General features: G+C 41.8%; 1 protein-coding gene across 1 annotated transcript in view; it reads left to right on the top strand.

The window, feature by feature from the left end:
* The window catches only part of REV3L (REV3 like, DNA directed polymerase zeta catalytic subunit), a 422,230-nt gene that overhangs the window by 114,089 nt on the left and 286,392 nt on the right, over positions 1-21,749 (top strand). Inside the window, exon 2 of the mRNA XM_082249080.1 lies at positions 21,232-21,424. Coding sequence (XP_082105206.1) covers positions 21,232-21,424 — 193 coding nt within the window. The remainder of the gene's footprint in view (positions 1-21,231; positions 21,425-21,749) is intronic.

Raw genomic sequence — 21,749 nt, 5'->3', positions numbered from 1 at the left:
GCTTTCTGAAATGTTTGTGGGCCCTTTCTCCTAGTTATTAATGCAATGTTACTAAAATGTGATCTTCTAGAACAGTCAAACGCAATTTCATTGCTGGCTGTGTTAGCAGTATGGTTGCCCTCAAAGGGCCAGTTGTATCTAGGGTAAACTTCGCACAGAATGCAGAATTCAGGATTGTGCTATATACAGAGTGCAGAGTTCAGAAGTGCGTTACCTACAAAGTGCAGAGTTCAAGGCTGCCTACAGTGCCCAGGGTTCAGGAGTATGGAACACACAGAGTGCAGAGTTCAGGAATACGCTACGTACAGAGTTCAGAGGTGTGCTGTTTATGGAGTGCAGGGTTTAGAAGGCTTCTGTGTTTAAAAGTGACAGCCGGGAGCAGAGAATGAAAGCCAGAGGAGGTAGAATAGAGTTCATATCATTTCTATCTTTTAAAATTCATCTTCCAGTCAGTGATTTTTGTCTAGCCTGAGATGTCATCTGTCTGCTGCAAGCAAGAGGAAGCATTTTCTCAGTCTCCTTTCCCCCAGTGACTAGACTGCAGCCCTTGTAGTGAATTGCAATGCAGCAGGAGCTGATCTCTGTCAGACATATACAGCTAGAACTGTGCAAGTCCCAGGATTTACATGACTGTGTTATCTCTGAGCTGACAACTCGGCCTGGGAATTGGATGCACTGGATTACCAAAAATGTGTTTTGGTGCGTTGAACAAGCCATTCACATAAATGGATGTTTTTAAATCAAAGCACATTATCTGCATTTCAACTGATCGGAGTGGTGAAAATGGGTCATTTCACTAATTACCTGGCTTGCATGCATTTACCACAAAAATTCTATTTGACAGTAGTTCGACTGTTTTCTACTGGGGCAATTTAATTTTTTTACACGCATTAAAATCAGCATTTTTTTTTTGCTTGGCAATTACGTTAAACCCTGATATTATAGCAGAGGCCCTGTAGCATAAAATGGTGGTTTATTTATTTTTTTAATTTTACATGATTTTTGCGCAACTGTTTATCAATATATAAATGTAAATGTTTAGGAAAAAATACACCTACAGTGAATTTTTAGTACACAAACACAATATGTAATGCCCATTTTTTTGTAAAATAAAAAGACTGGTTGCATTGAGTAAATGGAAAGCATGTCAAGACTACAAATCGTGCCCATGAAATGAAGAAAAGTTGCGATACATGAAATTTTACCATAGGTGGTACTTTAAAGTTGCCCGCCCCACCGGCACCTTATTGACACGCTGAGCGGGTCTCAGGGGCTGGCACGCAGGAGTGCCTCCATAGAAAGCAGCTTACTATAGGGGGCTCGGTGAAGTAGAGGATCAGGGCTGCTCTGTGCAAAACCATTACGCAATAAAGGTAAGAATAAGATGAATAAAAAAAAGAACCTTTTAATATCACTTTCTTTTACTCTGGCATTCATAGCCATATCTCACATGAGTAATGCAATCACTGATTACGTATAAACAGGCCCTAAGCATTTGTGTGTATGCACGGGGTGGCGGCAAAACTTTTTTTTTTTTTTTTATTCATTTTATTAGTTTTGTTTTTTTAACCACTTAAGCCCCGGAAGATTTTACCTCCTTCCTGACCAGGGGATATTTTGCGATTCGGCACTGCGTGATTTTAACGGACAATTGCGCGGTCGTGCGACGCTGTATCTAAACTAATTTGGCGTCCTTTTTTTCCCCACAAACAGAGCTTTCTTTTGGTGGTATTTGATCACCTGTGCGATTTTTTTTTTTTTTTTTTTTTTTTTTTGCGGTATTGCGGCGGACAGATCGGACCCTTGACTGACATTTTTGCCACTTTTGGGGTTACCAGTGACATTTCTACAGTAATCAGTGCTAGGGATGCACCGAATGTTCGGCGGCCGAACATTATTCGCCCGAAAATAGAAAAAATAGCACTTTCGGTGTTCGGCCGAATAAGTCAAAAGGCCGAATAATTTTGTGCCGAATAATGGGGCTGAACGATAGTCGATATGATATAGACTATCGTTCTGTGGCTGTAGGCGATATTCATATCGCCGAGGTCACGATATTTACAGGGGGAAGGGACTCGGAGGAGGACTCACAGACTTCCGTGAAGCCGGGACACTTCAGCGGTGAGCATACATTACATTACATTACTCACTCGTGCACTGCAGCCCGCCCCACACATTCAGTGAGTCTTACTCTCCTCCCTAGTTTTTTCAATGGCACATTCAGGAAGCCAATCACGCCGTGATTAGCTGCACAGCGAACCAATCACGCGTGCCTGCACACCTGATTGGTTCCGCTGTGCCGCTACTCACGGCGTGATTGGCTTCCTGAATGTGCCATTGAAAAAACTAGGGAGGAGAGTAAGACTCACTGAATGTGTGGGGCGGGCTGCAGTGCACGAGTGAGTAATGTATGTATGCGGCTGTGCTCCTTTCCAGGCTCCTACTAGTCCACCTCCAGCCTCCTACTACTACCACTATGAGAGACTGTCTGTCACTGTATAATCTGATCGAGTCCACACTGACACTGACTGACTGTCACTGAGTAATTGATGTTACCACATTAACCCTGACCATCCCAGTGCCCTGTATCTGCAATTAAAATTTACAAGGCTGCCTGCATGCTTCCTGATTTCCATTCCCAGCATCCTTCCCAATCCCTACAGTGTCACTAACATTAACCCTATGGTACAAGGCTGCAGTGTGCACTGAATCCCATTCCCTACAGTAACATTTAGGGAGAGAGAGAGACATGAGAGGACAAGAGAGAGAGAGACATGAGAGGACAAGAGAGAGAGAGACATGAGAGGACAAGAGAGAGAGAGACATGAGAGGACAAGAGAGAGAGAGACATGAGAGGACAAGAGAGAGAGAGACATGAGAGGACAAGAGAGAGAGAGACATGAGAGGACAAGAGAGAGAGAGACATGAGAGGACAAGAGAGAGAGACATGAGAGGACAAGAGAGAGAGACATGAGAGGACAAGAGAGAGAGACATGAGAGGACAAGAGAGAGAGACATGAGAGGACAAGAGAGAGAGACATGAGAGGACAAGAGAGAGAGAGAGTGAGAGGACAAGAGAGAGAGAGAGTGAGAGGACAAGAGAGAGGACAAAAAATTGGCAAAATAAATGGAAAAAAATGCGAAACCCCGCATTCGGCCTTCGGCCAAACATTTTATTATTATTTGGCTTCGGCCAATAATTTCGGTGCATCCCTAATCAGTGCTATACATATGCACTGTTACTGTAAAAATACACCGGCAGTGAAGGGGTTAACTTTTTTGAAAGGGAGGGGCTATGTGTGTCCCTAGGGGCGTGCTTTCTACTGTGATTGGCTGTGGCTTCAGATGTATGAAGAGTGATCAACGGTTCTACTTAGTAGAACCGTATGATCATCCTTCATACACAGGGGAGAATGACAGGCAGCTTGTTTACACAAGCCGCCTGACTTTCTCCCTCTCCCCCGCCGATCGCCGAGTGACCGGCGGACATCGGGTCCGCCGGTCACACGCACGCGCGGGGGGTCCGTGACCACGCGGGAGCGCGCCCCCGGCGGCGCGCGCTCGCTCCCTAGACCCTCACAAGCTAGTGACGTAGCCATACGTCACTTTGCCTGTGAGGGGCTGACCGCCGACGTAGATAGTCGTGCGGCGGTCAGCAAGTGGTTAAAACCCTTTTTTTCTTCTTTAAATTAATTGCTGTTGCAAAGGGGGTAACCAGCCCTCTATGTGTAAGATTGGGCAGGTGACAGGTGCTCTCTAATGAAACCTCTTTATTGGAACCACATTGGTTGGCGTGGCTGAGGGGGGCAACACCTTAAAGTGATTGTAAAGTCTCTCTCTTTTTTTTTTTTTTTTTTGTATTAAATGAACATGTTATAATTACCTGTCCTGTGCAGTTGGTTTTGCACAGAGCAGTCTGGATCCTCCTCTGTTTGGGTCCCTCTTTGCTGCTCCTAGCCCCTTCCTCCTGTCAATTGACCCACAGAAAGCCGCTCGCTAGGGGGGCACCCGAGCCGAGCTGCAGCTCCGTGTGTCCATTCAGATACGGAGCTGTGGTTCAGCCCTGCCCCCCTCTCTCCAGATTGGCTAACTGACTTTGACAGCCGTGGGAGCCGATGTAGCCACAGCTGTGTTTTAGCCAATCAGGAGGGAGACTCTCGGACGGCCGAGGGACTCATGGACATCGTTGGATATACAAATTTTTTCCTCAAGAATGGGAAGGATCATGTTATCTATAATTCTAGGGAAATCTCTGAAATATATATTCAGTATCACCGCACTTTCTTCGACCTTGCGGGGTAATTCAATCCTTAAACTGTGGCCTATCATCATCTCACTGGTCTCACTGTGCAACTTCATAAGCAGGTCCATTAACCCAATATTCCTTAATGCATTATTTGAGAGCAGCGGGAGCCATTGGCGAAGGGAGCTGGGGAGTAGGAGGGTTGGCTACTGTGTGTGTCTATGGACGCACACTGCTAGGCTCAGGAGCGCACCTGCACGGGTGCTCTTTCAGAAGCTGGCTTGCTGATGGGAAGGAGGAGCAGACAGCGCCGGCAGAGGGCTCCAGAGTTGGAGGTAAGATACCACTCTGTGCAATACTATTGCACTGCACAGTGAAGTATAACATATTATTTGAATTAAAAAAAATTCACAACCACTTTAAGCAAGTTAAGATTGGGAAGAGCAATTTGTTTCTTCCAGTGTAGAAATATTAGGCATCGAACACTAGTCGGCACTAGCTCTATATTTTTAGAGCCATCTCATATGGGTTAATGTAGTAAATCGGATCTAATGGCTTGCCTAATGCATCATTAAGCAGTTTCGTACAGTCTTTCAGGAAAAAAAAAATAGTGCTCCCGAGGTAACTCCAGAAAATATATGGGACCTAGCATTTTATTTCATTTTATTTTTATTACATCTCCAACTTTTGGTATGCTGCTTTTACTTGAGTTATTTATAGTTCTTCAGTGCTGAGTGGTATAGCTTCTATATTTTAAAAATGATTGTTAAAAAAAATAAAAAATAAAGTGAAGTGTCGAAAGGGGGTGCCAAATTTCTTGTTTTTCACTGCTGGCTACTCTGAAATGGAGGATGTGTAGTAAAACAAATAAATAAGTGTGTGTGTGTGTGTGTATGTATGTGTATGTGTGTGTATATATATATATATATATATATATATATATATATATATATATATATATAATGTGAGTCTCTCTTGGTCTATATATACAGTATCTGTGTATACTATTATTATTATTTTTTTCAATGTTATATTTATTTCTATAGGTTAATATAGTATTGTATGTTGTTAAATAATTGGCTTGGTAAGACTGCTGCTGTGTGTGGCCTTGTAATGTTTGTTTTATTTCAGTATCAACCTAGGTCCTGTTCACACTGGCATTTGAAAAAGGCATTTGAGGCGTGTTTTTTGCCGCTCTTCCTCATAACAGCCTGCAATGGATAATATAGACAGTGGCCAGAGCTTTTCACTTGTACCTTTTGCATCATTTTATGTTGCTGTGCTCCAAATATGAAGTCACATGTAAAGTCTGGGTGGAGTTAAATGGTTTTTAACCCTACACTATGATTTTCTGCCAACCCCCCTATTTTAGGCTGTCAACCTGCACTGTGTAACGGTTTGTGAAAACCAAAGCCTCTAAATACATTTTTGTAAAGTATCTTTAGGCCGGTCATGGGACTCCTGGCCACTTTGATACTCCGATCCTGGGCTATAGCAGCAGGAGCTGAGCTCGCGCTCTCTCTCTTTCTGACATCTACTGGGAGTCATGTGACCACTCGGCCTCTTCCGCTGTAGCCCTGGATCAGAGTATCAGATCTGCCTGGAGTCACGTGAGCGGCCTAAATATCCATCACAAAAAGGTATTTAGAGGCTTTGTTTCTAACAGGATGCAGAATGGGAGCTTAAAAGAGAGGGCTGTCTGTAAAATACTAACGTTTAAAAAAAAATTGCTAACAGCAGTAGGGGGGGCGGCGAAGACCGAGACACAGACTCCCGAACTGACAGAGAGGGAGGGAGGGGGGAAGAGGAGCACAGATGAGCACAGAAGAGCACAGAGGAGAGCTGCGGATGACAGAGGCACGTGAACTGACCACAGTGTCAGGGCTCAGCACTCATGATAAACCATGGTCAGTTTACAGGGGCGAGTAAAGAAACTTGCAGGATCAGCCAGGCTTTTTACAAGCATTGTGCTGTTTAACCTGCTATAAGGTAACAGGATATCTTTTTTTTTTTTGCTTTTAGGGTTACAAACGTTTTAAAGCTTGTCAAGTCTATGCTAACGTGCTGTAAACATGCCTGTAGTGTTTACAGTGCATTTGAAAATCGTTAATCAGATATCAGTGAAGTGGAATAAAAATCACTTGGAGAATTTCTGGGGTGCATTTTTTTTTAATGCACCTAAACGCTGTAGTCACATTAGTTTATGGTATTGTCATCATTTTAGTATTTTTAGCAAGTATGAACTAGGCAGGTCTTTCCATTTCTAGATCCTTGTCCTAGCTTCATCTCATTTTCACGTGTTTTCTTCACCCTAAAGAATCTTTATCAAAAAGAAAATCGATTTTAGTATGCTTACACTTTCAAAGCAGGACTTACAGCCATGGTGAGACCTGCTGATGCAGCGATGCAGAACAACTTGTAACTGAATTGTTGGTAGTAAGCCCTTTTGTGCCTGCAGTACTTTTAGCTTTAATTGATTTTCCTATAGATTAATAAACCTAATGTTGAGTCTTTGTAATACACAGCATATCATAAACTACACCTTTTGGAGGTGTATGATTTACCCGGCGCTTACAAACCAAAATCTGTAACCGCAGTACAAATTAAAATGTAATTTTGAATACTGAAAGTATATAAAAGTATGTTTTAACTGTGACATTAAACCCCCAATTTTGTAATAATTATTCACTTAGAGTATGTAGCTTCTTTTAAGGTGGTGATATGACTGCTGCCCCAGGTTTCCTGTTTCAGGGAGGCTCCTTTCTCTTGCAGGATCCTGTGAAACCAACCCTTAGATGCAGGGGCTAGAACTGTGTCTCCCTACACCGTGTGCATCAATAGAAACACACAACCCTGTAGCCTGGTATGGCAAAGCACTCCTCTGCGCCTCTATCCCTCCCCTTCTTTCTCCCTGCTAACAAACTGGCTCAAGACTGTACTGTTGACTCTTTACTGTAAGGACTGGAAGTTCAGGGAAGCAGCCATGGGACCATTTGAAAGTTGTAAATTGCAAGTGCTTGGGTAAAATAATTTTCACAAATAGTTTATTGGAAAATGCTTATTTTATTGTGCTCAATGTGTTAAACTAAAAAACTCTGTAATATTGAAAATATTTAGTAGGTTACCCAAGTGACTTTTTCAGTTCTGATAAGTCTCAGGAACATATGCCAGCATTTACTTCCACACAGGTAGCACCAACATCCCAATCCATGGAAAGGCTGATGTTCATGCAAAGACTTGTACATTGGGGAGAAGCAACCTCAACAAAATGGGCAGCACAGGTGCTAAGTGGTTAGTACTTCCACCTAGCACTAGGACCGTTGGTTCGAATCCCAACCACGGCACTACCTGCCATGTTCTCCCTGTGCCTGCGTGGGTTTCTTCCCACGCTACAAAGATATGCTGGGAGGTTACTTGGCTGCTGTCTAAATTAGCCCTACTGTGTGTGTGTGTATGTATGAATGTGGGTTAGGGACCTTCGATTGTAAGCTCCTTGAGGGCAGGGACTGATGTGAATGTACAATAAAAAAATATGTATGTGTGTGTGAAGCTCTACGTAAATTGATGGCACTATATAAATACCTGTAATAAACACTAAAATTCCCCAACATAGGAAGACACATTTTTAGGTCACAGGTTCTAATGTCATGGCCCTTACACACAATCAGAAAATCATATGGGAAATACCACTTTTGAAGTGATTGTACAATAATCTGATGGTTAGCACACAGCTTTCGAGGGCTGATCAGGGCAATTCATGTGAAATTATCCAATCGGACAAGCATAAAAATGTTTCCCATACGATTTTCGTTTTCTCAGTACAGTTGAAGTTTGAAAATACGATAGAAACACACTAGAACACATTGCATCACTTCCCAATTTTTATTCTGTTGTACGAGAATTTTTGGAACTTTAATGAACTCTTCATTTTTGATATGCGACTAGCATGCAAAAAAAAAAAAAGACGATCATTCGTCTGATAATCTCATAATGGCAATAGTCAAGTTATGATTTGCTTTTGACCGCAGGTGAGCCAGGCTTGCCTAACTGAGTACAGGCAGTCCCGCAAGTTAACAAACATGCGACTTGCAGACAAATACTTACAAATGGAGAGAGACAACAGGAAGTGAGAGGAAATCTACCCCTAGGAGGGGAAATTCACTCCTGTAAGATATTCTAATAGGAAAATGGTGTGTCCACTGAAGCTTTTTTTATCACTAATCCTTGTTTCCACAACACCCCAAATTTTTCAAAATCTGATTGTCACAGGAACAGAAAGTGAGGTGAAATCTTCTGAACATGGGCACAGACAGCAAACAAACCTTACAGGGGTGTTAACCCTTCCCTATCCAAAGAATATCGAAAAAACGTAAACCTTTTTTTTTTGGCTGGAGTTGCACCTAAAAAAATTACCTGTTCCAACTTGCATACAAATTCAACTTAACCACTTGAAGACTATTGCTTTCAAGTTAAAATCAGTAAAATCAGTAAATTTTGCTAGAAAATTACTTAGAAACCCCAAACATTTTTATTTATATATATATATATATATATATATATATATATATAATATATATATAGCTGCTAACAATAATCACGGTGTTCTCAAGGCTGGGACAGCTCCTTGCCCCCCCACTCCCAGCCAAGAGAACACAATGACTCAGCAGATGGGATTCCCCCACCAACACTGACCTTTGGTTGCAGTAGAAAAAATTGCACCAGATGCAAGGTACATCTTTTCGAGAACCGTAAAGTGCACATTTTGGACAGAGAGCAACTGGTTTGCAAGAATCTTGATAGAGGCTGTCTACATCCAACTGGAACAACCATCACTGAACATTGCGACCTTTTGCCACATTTCAGGCTTCAAACATAAAGATATAAAACTGTAATTTTTTGTGAAGAATCAACAAGTGAGACACAATCATGAAGTGGAACGAAATTTATTGGATATTTCAAACTTTAACAAAAAACTGAAAAATTGGGTGTGCAAAATTATTCAGCCCCTTTACTTTCAGTGCAGTAAACTCTCTCCAGAAGTTCAGTGAGGATCTCTGAATGATCCAATGTTGACCTAAATGACTAATGATGATAAATAGAATCCACCTGTGTGTAATCAAGTCTCCGTATAAATGCACCTGCACTGTGATAGTCTCAGAGGTCCGTTTAAAGCGCAGAGAGCATCATGAAAAACAAGGAACACACCAGGCAGGTCCGAGATACTGTTGTGGAGAAGTTTAAAGCCGGATTTGGATACAAAAAGATTTTCCAAGCTTTAAACATCCCAAGGAGCACTGTGCAAGCGATAATATTGAAATGGAAGGAGTATCGGACCACTGCAAATCTACGAAGACCTGGCCTTCCCTCTAAACTTTCAGCTCATACAAGGAGAAGACTGATCAGAGATGCAGCCAAGAGGCCCATGATCACTCTGGATGAACTGCAGAGATCTACAGCTGAGGTGGGACACTCTGTCCATAGGACAACAATCAGTCGTATACTGCACAAATCTGGCCTTTATGGAAGAGTGGCAAGAAGAAAACCATTTCTTAAGGATATCCATAAAAATTGTCGTTTAAAGTTTGCCACAAGCCACCTGTGGGAGACACACCAAACATGTGGAAGAAGGTGCTCTGGTCAGATGAAACCAAAATCAAACTTTTTGGCAACAATGCAAAACGTTATGTTTTTGGCGTAAAAGCAACACGGCTCATCACCCTGAACACACCCTCCCCACTGTCAAATATGGTGGTGGCAGAATCATGGTTTGGGCCTGCTTTTCTTCAGCAGGGACAGGGAAGATGGTTAAAATTGATGGGAAGATGGATGGAGCCAAATACAGGACCATTCTGGAAGAAAACCTGATGGAGTCTGCAAAAGACCCGAGACTGGGACGGAGATTTGTCTTCCAACAAGACAATGATCCAAAACATAAAGCAAAATCTACAATGGAATGGTTCACAAATAAACATATCCAGGTGTTAGAATGGCCAAGTCAAAGTCCAGACCTGAATCCAAACGAGAATCTGTGGAAAGAACTGAAAACATGTTCACAAACGCTCTCCTTCCAACCTCACTGAGCTCGAGCTGTTTTGCAAGGAGGAATGGGCAAAAATTTCAGTCTCTTGATGTGCAAAACTGATAGAGACATACCCCAAGCGACTTACAGCTGTAATCGCAACAAAAGGTGGCACTACAAAGTATTAACTTAAGGGGGCTGAAAAATTTTGCACGCCCAATTTGTCCGTTTTTTATTTGTTAAAGTTTGAAATATCCAATAAATTTCCTTCCACTTCATGATTGTGTCCCACTTGTTGTTGATTCTTCACAAAAAAATAGTTTTATATCTTTGTTTGAAGCAAAAGGTTTGTTTGTGGCAAAAGGTCGCAAAGTTCAAGGGGGCCGAATACTTTCGCAAGGCACTGTATCTGTCTTCCACACATAATAGATATAAATGCTGGGGATTGCTCCTATTACTCATTGGAACTAGGGATGCACTTAAATTTTGGCCGCTGAAAATGGGGTTATAGGCATTTTGCTGATAGAAAAAAGGTGCCGATAACGGCCGCCAATAATTTGCACATTTTTCATAGGTCATGTGACTAAAAAAACACACACCAAAAACGCATCGCGGGTGCGTTTTTGATGCATTCTTTCTGCATTTTCAATGCATTTCAATAGGTAGGTGCAGTTTTGGTGCGTTTTTTTATTTTTTTTTTAACTGCCAAAGTATGCAGCATTATTTTTTAACCACTTAAGCCCCGGGGGAGATTTGGCTGTTCAAAGACCAGGCCGTATTTTGCGATTCGGCACTGCGTGACTTTAACGGACAATTGCGCGGTCGTGCGACGCTGTACCCAAACAAAATTGACATCCTTTTTTTTCCCCACAAACAGAGCTTTCTTTTGGTGGTATTTGATCACCTGTGCGATTTTTTTATTTTTTGCGCTATAAAGAAAAAAAGAGCGACAATTTTGAAAAAATAACAATATTTTCACATTTTTTTTTATATGAAATTCTCAAAAAAAATGTAAAAATCAATTTATTTTTAACATTTTAGGCCAATTTGTTTTCTGCTACATGTTTGGTAAAAAAAAATTGCAATAAGCGTATTTTGATTGGTTTGCGCAAAAGTCATTGCATTTACTAACTATTTAGATTTGTCATTTTATTGTTTTTTTTTTTTTTTTTTTTTTTTTTGCGGGACTGCGACATTGCGGCGGACAAATCGGACCCCTGACTGACATTTTTGACACTTTTGGGAGTACCAGTGACATTACTACAGTAATTAGTGCTATAAATATGCACGGTTACTGTAAAAATGACACTTGCAGGGAAGGGTTTAACTTTATTGGTGATCAGGGGCGTGATTCTAACTGTGGGAGGGCGTGGCTTGTGATGTAACCACAGAGACATACGATCCTATATAGCAGGATCGTATAGTCTCTGCACTTACATCAGGGAGAATGATGTGTTTACATCAGCCGTCTGCCTTTCTGAAACCCTCTCCTGCGGGAGATCGCGAGTGACCGGCGGACATCGGAGCCGCCGATCACTCACGCAGGGATCTTAGTGAAACGAGCGGGGGCGGGAGCATGCCTCCGGCGGCGTGCGCTCGCCCCCACAGGTGGCTGAGCGAGTGACGTACCCCTACGTCACTTTGCCCAGCAGAGGCTGCCTGCCGCAGTATATCTGCGGTGGGTGGTTATGTGGTTAACACTGTTACTGGACCAGTCTGAAGACCTACATGGAATTAAAGGGATGCATTTTTTTTTTTGTCTTGTGCTTTTTTTTAAAATGCAAAAGCACTTCAAAAACTGCTCAGTGTGAATGGTGCCGCCAAGTGCCGAAAATAAATTCATATTAATTTAAATTAATAATTTTAATTAAAAAGTCAAATTATAATACAATTTTATATATAAAGAATTTTAATTTCAGGGCACAACTAGTTGGAACTGATGAATTGTCTTGGATAAACTATAAAATGTCTTCAACATAACAGAAAAAGTCCAGTTGAGTGTGACTACTACTAGCTGTTCCATGACCTGAAAAATTAGAACTTTCACTTTCTCCAATGAACACCAGAAAACGTTATATTTATATACTATACTTAAAAGCGGAGTTCCAACTTTCTTTTCACTAGAACTAAATAGAATGATCAGTCTAAGCATAGATCATACCTCTGTACCATGTTGCTCTGTTGTCTGCACATCCCCTGATATTCTGGGTTTAGTTGTGGCTTTGTACCATGTGACATTCTGTATATCCTGCTGATAGACTCTTCCGAAGCCACTTCCTACAGCAGCTAGTCTGTAATACTCCCCTTTATAGTGTTTCAGACTCTGCAAATGATGTAACTTCCTTCACAGCTCTGATGGTGAGTGGGATGGTATCCATCCTGATTAGCATTCAATCCCACCCAGTTACACCTACAGAAAGAGTCCAAACCTCCTAAGCCCCCCCCCCCCCCCCCCCCCCACAGATCACAGCATTATTCAAGAAGGAAATCCCTTCACACACAGCCTGCCCAAAAACTAGCTGTGCTGCTGCTGGGTAGGATTGAATGGCTCACAATTGGAATACAATCCTGCCCAGTTAAATATGTTGACCAATGTAAACCACGAGAGTCCCAACCAGAGTCCTGCTCTTTCTGAAGTAATTTAATTTACATATGAAGGAAACCCTTTCATAATCACCTCCCTTAGTCCTTCCTCAGTAGTCTTGCTGTAAGTTATTATTTTTTGGCATACTGCAAGACAGAAATGACACAGGAGGAGGTATGAGACATTTAAACCTTTCACCACCCACATGAAGGCCTAGAAACACCTACAGTGTAACCTTGGGACCCACCCACATCAACTCCCAGAACTGGTAGTAGTTCCTATAGCCATCCTGAAGCTACAAAGGCTCATGGGAGATGTAGTATCAGGACTGGAAAAGGAAGGAACCAGGAATCCAGAGAACTTAGAAATTGAGCCAGGAAGAGTAGTGACCTCACTGACAGACACCTTCTGTATACAGCTAAAGGAGGTAAGTTGCACACAAAAAGACAATGTGGTTGTGATTCATTAACATGCACAATGCATCTGTTTTGGGGAGAAAAAGCTGAAGGTCTTTAACTGCCTCCCGCCAATCATATAGTAAAATGACTGCGGAAGGGATCACCTCTCGTTCTGGGACAATGTTCGCCCAAGTCACATCCCTTTTGCGCACCCACGATGCCTACTAGCACTTTATGCCTTTTTCTTTTTAGGTAAAAAAAAAAATGACTTCACTTCCTCCTTTAATGTTTAGAATCAGGAAAAAACCCTTCTGGTTTGCCTTTCTTGTTGGAGCTTCCTGGTAGAAAAAAACGCAAAACTCTCCTAAACATGCCTAAACTATGTACAAAAAATGCTCTATATGTGCATTTCTTTAAGCCCGGTGTACATGAAGCCTTAATGTTGTAAAGCAGCTGAAAGCAGTAAAACCCTGAAGGGAGGTCCTCCACAATCTATCCAAAATAACAAAAAGTTTTGGCTTGACATACAGTTCCAATTTATAGTTTATAGCAAGTGTGTGCTAGTCATGTTGTTGAGCTTAGAGAGGATAAAGTTGAAGCTAAACTCTGGGAATGTGACAAAATAATCCTTGCTTGTTTGCAGTGCAAAGCTCTTTTTTTTTTTTTCTTCTTGTATGATCACATAGAACAATCATTGTTTTAGGACCCTTCTTTAGGTAAGTGATATGATAATGTGATATGATTACCTGCCTACGGAAAGGTCCCTGCATAGACCAAACAAGCATTGGAAAATTAGGCTAAAATTGTAATGAAGAGAAAGCCAAAGTTTCTCATAGTACCGTCGTGGTGCTTGCACATCTGGTTGGTCAGTATTGGAAATACTGATTACAGTTCTTTTCCAAAGCAGCCATACCTTTTCTTTGTCCTCTTAACATCCTTTCAGGGTACAGTAAGGCCCTACTTTCTGGATGTTTTCCTTCAAGTTCCTTCACACGAAGTACAGCCCGCCAATTGTGTCACTTCTAAATCTAGAGACCGCGAAGAGGATATTGAAGCTGCTTATCTAAAATGAGGACGAGAAGGGACTTTGTATACAGGGAGATGTTTGAACTTTTCTCTTTGGTTTGCTTATGGGCATTTTTCATCTTGGAAGTTATTCTTCCACATTGGGAGAGAAAAATATGTTTTTGTAGTTTTCTTCTACCTGAGTCACTAATCATCATGCTTCTGTCATTTGAGGCAGACTTGTCCACATTTTATGAAGAAATGTTACTTTTTTATTCCTCCTTCATCACTCCGTCTTTCAATAAAGCTCAATTCCAGGTATGGGTTTTATTGCATAGTTACGGTCGTCCAAGCTGGAATAGAAATCACTGTAGTAGTCGCTGCTACTGCAGTGATTGCTGCTGTTGTCCAGGTCCATCCCAAGCAGCTGCTGTCCTGTACATTAACCACAGTGGGCTGGCACAGGCACCATTCACAGAACAGCTTGTAATACAGAATCATTTGCAATACATGCAAGATGTTCTCTGATTGGAGGAGGGGGAGATTGTGGCATCACCACCCTGCTTCTCCTACTAGTCCAATCAGTAAATGCCATAAATTTCCAGTGGTAAAGTCTTCTTTTTTTTTTTAAATGGTGCCCCATGCAGGCTTGGGTCATAATGTACTAGTATGCACTGCATGCTAATACATTATGACAGACTTAACTTCAGACAGAGCCCTGCAGTGCTGCACTAACAAGGCTGTCGTTGGTCTCCGGCAGCTTCCATCTTTGCCCAGTCTTCCTTCCAGGTTCCCAAATTTCAAACGCTTGAATGGCTGTGCCGCAGGTGACGTTACTCCCGCACATCTGTAAGAGGGTCACATTACCCTAAACACGCAGAGCGGGCTGTAAATGTGGTTTGAGCTGCGCATGTGCGGCTCAGATCACATTACCAGCTGACAGGCAGGAGGGGCATTTGTGACAGAAGAGACTACTAGGGTCTCTTCTGTTAGCCTGCCTGTCAGTGGATTTTCTCTTGTAAGAGTTTACTACCACTTTAAGGTCATCAGAGGGCAATAGGGTGTATCCACACAATCTAAATGCTTTTTTCCTAAAGCGTTGTACACACAATAAGACTATCGGAGGAATGAGCGTTTTTTTTTTTTTTTGTCTGCAAGACTCATATCGAAAATGAATAGGTTACTAAAGTTGTGAAAATTCTCATACGACAGCATACAACTTTGGAAGTGATGTATTGTATTGCAATGTATTCTTTCCTTTCCGAGCATGCGTGATCTTGGGTTTTTTTTTTTTTTAGGAGAAATACTGTACTGGTTAAGCAAGAATTGTTTGTTCTAGTATCGTTTGAGAAAACCTTTTGTGATTGTCCCTTCAGATAATTTTATATAAACTGTTGCGATGTGTACCAACGATCAAATTATCGTATGATCATTTTGAAAGCGGTATTTTTCGTCCAATTTCTGGATCATGTATACTTGGCATAAAAACAGGTATGCCAGATCTGGGCCTGTGAGTCTATTTACACTGTAGCGATTCATTGAGGTGCAGATTGTGTTTAAAGCTGGCAACTCAGACAAAAAAAAAAACACATGACCTTTTTCTTGCGGTGCAGCGCACCACAATTCGCAATGGTGTGATGTGCCTCGCAGTCTATTGTACATTGCGTCAGGGTGTCGGTCACAATGATTGGTCTCGCATATAAGTGTTAATATTGCCTATATGTTTATCCTATTGTATTTAGAACCTCTGGTTTTTATTGCGGTCTATCTCCACGTTGGGACTGGGGAAGTCTTCCTAATAGGAACATAAAAGGCAATAAATACCTCAAAGGAATGATTGAAGCCGGCGAGTCAGCTTAGTAGTCAGGCAGTTAGTATTTTCAGAAACAAGTCTGCAAAAGCAAACTCTGTTTTTTTCATGACTGTTCAATGTGAGTGCTTTCCCCGATGGCGATTTCTCTGGTTCTGAGCTGTGACTTTTGGCTTGGCTCTGAGACCAGCTATATGGCTCCTATTTGTGGAATAATCTTTTCACTTTATCTCATGGAGCATCCACTAGCACAGGGGTATCAAACTCAATTTAATTGGGGGCAACATCAGCATTAGGGTTGCCTTCAAAGGGTCGATTGTATTTGTAGGACTATATCCCCGCCCCCTTTACATCAGACATCAAGAGCTCCGCCCACTATCAAGTCAAGAATCCCCCACCCTCCCTTACATCAGTGCACCCTCTTACCTCATACTGCTACCGGGAAGAAGAAAGTGCAGGGTCTGGAGGAGGAATTTTGTCATCCTCTCTGGTGCCAACCGCTAAAACGAGTTGGGGCAGAGATGAGGGGGGAACCACAAGTACAGGAGAGGTGCAAGGGCCACATGAAATGGCCTGGCTGACCGCATTGGGCACGCGGGCCTTGTGTTTGACACATGTGCACTAGGACTTCTAGTATTGGACGAGGATAACCACTGTTAGTGTCTGACAGTAGTACAGAGATGGACATAAGAACGCTATCCTGCCTGTCCAAAACAATTGTGTTCCTTTGCATTTCACCTTCATGTGCGGCACGTGTATGATCACTATGCATTGTTAACTGTATACTAATAAGGAATTAAGTGGAAGTCTCCTTCGGTTTTTGATCATAATTCAGAACTCACTGTATTTTTTTTTTCCTCCGATTTGTAATGTGTCTGACTGGTGCCAGCCATTACAGGATCTGAGCACAATCTTACCATATTTAGTTTTGAGCCTTGCAACAAATCCCAAAAAAGCAGTGTGCGCATTCTTCTGTCTCTTCTCATTGTGCTGTTGGACTTGTGTGACTGGGAACCTATTACCTAAAATAAATATTCTAAATGTTGCAGATTAAACGTTTCTTTATATTTCAATGCCAGAAAAGCACAAAGCGTCAACACTTTAATAAAAAAAACTTTTGCCCTTTGCTTGCTTTTATCTGACCCTTGGGGCATTATTTCATCCTCTGGAACGAACAATGGGGCATAATTCCCCCCCCCCACTGACCCTAATGAATGGGCACTGTTCCTCCCAATGAAACCAATGATGGGGCACCGTTCTTCCCATTGACCCAAAAGATGTGGGGTGATTTTTTTTTTCACCCAATGACCCCAACATTGGGGTACAATTCCTCACACAGACACCAAAGATGAGACTTTGTTTACCCCACTGATGGCAGGATATTTTTTACTTTCAGCGTCTACAGTCCGGCCCCCCTAAAGTCTGAAGGACAATAAAATGGCCCTTTGTTTAGAAAGTTTAGCCACCTCTGAAATAGACTGTAAATTTAGCATCTGTGCTCTTCATTTTGCACACATTTGCACTTCATTTTGCACACATTCCCGAACCCGCAGGCAAATTGCTCTGCTTTCCAGCAGATGCACAGTGGGGGTGTGGGCACCCCCACTCATCTGAAAAGTAACGTTTCTTCATCATGGGATTTCCCTGTGGCTCTGACTTCAAAAAGGTACAAGGAACTTTTTCCCCTGTGTTACCCGGAGGTACAGCAAACGATTCAAAGTAATGGGCTTCTGTGCCCATGCAAATGCAAGCCACACCAATCACATATTGTGTGAAACTAGCCTTGCATGCATTCCCGCACCCACATACAGTATGTGACCCTAGCTTTTATAAGGATGTTAGAAGTAGCATAGTGGATTAGTATTTTTAAATAGAAGGGAGAGTATCTTTATTTATTTTTTAATTTCTTTTCTTTTAACATGCGTTAGAGCCGGTTCACACTACCACGACCAGAAAGTCGCCCCGTGACTTGAAGAGACTTGTTTAGAGACTTGGAAGAGACTTGTGCACTACTTTGAAGAGACAGGCGACTTTGTCTGTGGGGAATGTCTGGCTAATCTCTTTCTTCTTCCTGGAAAGTCTGATAACAAGTCGTGTCAATTAAGATAAGGAGGCGACTCCCATTGAAGTATATGGGACAGTCGGATCACAGGTCGCCTCAAAGTAGTACAGGACCCTTTTCTGAAGTCGGAGCGACTTCAGTAGTGCCAATTAAGACGGCACTGATTGATTAACATTGCTTTTGTTATGTCAAGCGACCTGGGGCTACACAAGTCGTGCTAGTGTGAATGGGCTCTTATTGAGAATGCTATTGTGATGTAAATTATTTAGAGCCCATTCACACTAGCACGACTTGTGAGGCGACTTGTGTAGCCCCAGGTCGCTTGACATAACAAAAGCAATGTTAATCAGTGCAGACTTCTTTACAAGACAGCCGACCATTGGCTATGGACGCCGATACCGGGGTGATGCCTCTAGCTGCAGGCAATCACTCCGGTACAGCACTTTCCCGAAATATCGGCAATAACGGTAAATCCAAAGGCCGGTTCCGATATATCGGGGAAATCGCATTTCGCCACCATATATCGGTGTTGCCGATAAGTGGACGATCACTACTTCAGACGGGCCTGTACATCTGTTTTCTAGAGCAGGGGGACCTTGCGGGCGCTGCAGGGAGCTAGAAAGCTTGCTGATTGATAGGGTATCAAATATATATATTTCACTCATTAAAATGCAAAACAATTGATACATTTTTTGAATTGCGTTTTTCTGGATATTTTTGTTGGTATTCTATCTCTCACTGTTAAAATAAACCTACCATTAAAATTTATAGACTGCTGTTTTTGTACGCTTGTCCACTGACAAAGAAATGATCAGAGGGTCAAATACTATTTTTCCTAACTGTAGGTTCAAACTCTCCAGCTTTCATATTCCAGATTAGTTTTCTATCTAGTTGGTTGTGGTAAGGCAACAACATACATGTTGTTACAAGACCGATGCTGCAGCCATATAGGTGAGTTTGTATATATTTTTTCCTTTCCCAAACTTCTACCTTTAAAACTAAGCTCAATTCAGTAGTAAAGCTTCACACTGGATTATTGCACATATTTGAAAGACCTACATAGAGCACACCAAAATTTAAAAATACACATGCCTCTTATAATTAGCCAACATTTGCTTATCCCAGAGTTGAAGTAAATATATGGTCACACTTCAATTTTTAATATCAGCTTTGTAATGATACAATTTTTTTTTTTTTTTTTTTTGTACCTTGCTGCCTGAAAGCTGTGATTCCTGTACTGACTCCGCCTCCTAAACTCCTACTCCCAGCACCTCTGTAGTTCAGAAGGCAGGCTTTGTGATCTCTGTAACACAGCAGTGCCTATCAACAGAGCATAGTGAAGACATGCCGCAGGTTTCCAGAAAGTAAATGTGTAGGCATGTTCAAAAAGTTAGTTTACAAACTTCAAGTGGTTCTAAAGCCATATATATATATATATATATATATATATATATATATATATATATATATATATATGTGTGTGTGTGTATATATGTATGTATATATAATATATATATATATTTTTTACCTTAATGCATTCAGCTATAAAACCGCCTCTGCTGCATGTGTCCCCCAGCCCCCTTAACCTAATTTCAATCCAACGCTGTGCACGAGAGCAGCAGCTCGCCCAGCTCTATCCCGCCTCACTTGACAGATTGATAACAGCGGGAGCAATTGGCTACCACTGCTGTCAATCAAATCCTGTGATACGGGGGCAGGGCTAAGTCACCCTGTCTGTGCCAATAGACTCAGACAGGGTGGCTTGGAAGTAGCTTCCTATGGGGGGGCAATCGTCTAGAAGAGTGTCGGGGCTGCTCTGTGCAAAACCATTGCACAGAACAGGTAAGTAAAACGTGTTTGTTATTTTAAAGGGAAAAAAAAGAAGCTGTAATGATGCTTTCAAGATTGTTCAGAGTAATTTAAGGAGGCTAGAAATATTCACAATACAATATGGAAATAAATATATGATTTTACTTTCTGACCATAGATGCACTCTGAATTAGAACAATAGGTATAACTTTGTTTCCATTTTGAATAGAGTAAGGGAAGGTTATAATCCATCCATTTTTTTTTCGCCATCTGTGACCTATTCCAGAGATTTGCCTTCACTTCCTGTCCCATTGCTAGACAGAAAGTGAGTAAATCCCTGCAAATTAAAGGAATTCCTTGGGGACCCCCCATGTCACCAGAATTAGTGTCCCCATTGAAAGATTTTCCCTCTAATACTTTTCTGGGGACAACCCAAAATTTGGGGTTCTTTTACTTTCACAGCTAATGGTAAACAGGACAAATAGAGAGACAGAATCTCCTTAATGGTGGCACAGACCACAATAAAAATTGACAAGTGCTCTAATCCCTCTCCGCTCTATCAAAAGCTAAAAAAAATATGTTTTGCCTTTAGTTATACTGTAGTGATTGTAAAGCCCAGATCCTCCTCTCTGGTCCCTCTCTGCAGCACCTGGCTCCTCCCTTTAGTCGAGTGCCCCCACAGCAAACCGCTTGCTATGGGGGTACCCGAACCGAGTTGCAGCTCCGTCTGTCCATTCAGAAACGGAGCTGTCATTCGGCCCTACCCCCCCCTCTCTCTCCCCATTGGCGAACTGACTTTGATTAATAGCCATGGGAGCCAATGGCGCTGCTGCTGTGTCTCAGCCAATCAGGAGGGAGAGTCCCGGACAGCCGAGGGAGTGACCCATGACATTGCTGGACAGAGATGGGGTTCAGGTGAGTATTAGGGGGTGCTGGGGAGGCTGCTTCACAAAGGTTTTTTTATCTTAAAGCATAGAATGCATTAAAATAAAAAACCTTCTGACTTTACAACTCCTTTAAGTTTGTGTGCCTTTATTCATGCAGGTTTCATTTCCTTAGTGTCTTGTCTTTGTCTGTTAAAACCTAAAGAGGAGCTGTAAAATTGCTTCTGTATATATAAAGTCCTAGAAACTGCCTATTTTTGGGTGTTTTGTTGGTTTGTCAGATTTTATTTAGGCTATTTCTGATTTTAATGTCAACTTTGTAATGTCTTTACATTTATCACAAACATTATTATATATGCCAGTTTGCAGCTTTTGTAACCTTGATTTAACTTTTTATCTACTTTGCTTTTTGTATAGGTCAGAAGACGTGCCTTCATCTTCATGGCATCTTTCCTTACCTGTATGTACCATATGATGGTTATGGACAGCAAAACACTGATCGTTACCTTCGCCAGGTGGCATTCAGCATTGACCGAGCACTTAATGTGGCTTTCGGCAATCCATCTGCCAATGTACAGCATGTTTTTAAAATTACAGTGGTGTCTGGAATGTAAGTACCTTTTACTCTGTGTTTTACATTCTTAAATAATTTTTCAGTATATGCTCTTATAAATACATAGGGGTTGATTTACTACAACTGGAGAATGCTAAATCGGATGCTGCTCTGCATAGAAACCAATTGGCTTCCAGGTTTTATATGGCAAAGCTTAGGCTGGGTTCACACATATGTGCCTGTGGTTTCAGTGCGGGAGTCCGGTGCGTTTCTGTTCACCGGCTCAGGTGTTATTCATGTGTAACTTTTTGCCTGAAATTGCACCCGAACCGGACCCAAAATTGCACTTGATGCTTTTTAACACCGCATCGTGGCCACCCCA

This window comes from Pelophylax lessonae, assembly GCF_965119305.1.
Source record: "Pelophylax lessonae genome assembly, chromosome: 3".
NCBI classification, from domain to species: Eukaryota; Metazoa; Chordata; class Amphibia; order Anura; family Ranidae; genus Pelophylax; species Pelophylax lessonae.
This window is presented reverse-complemented; position numbering and strand designations above follow the sequence as displayed.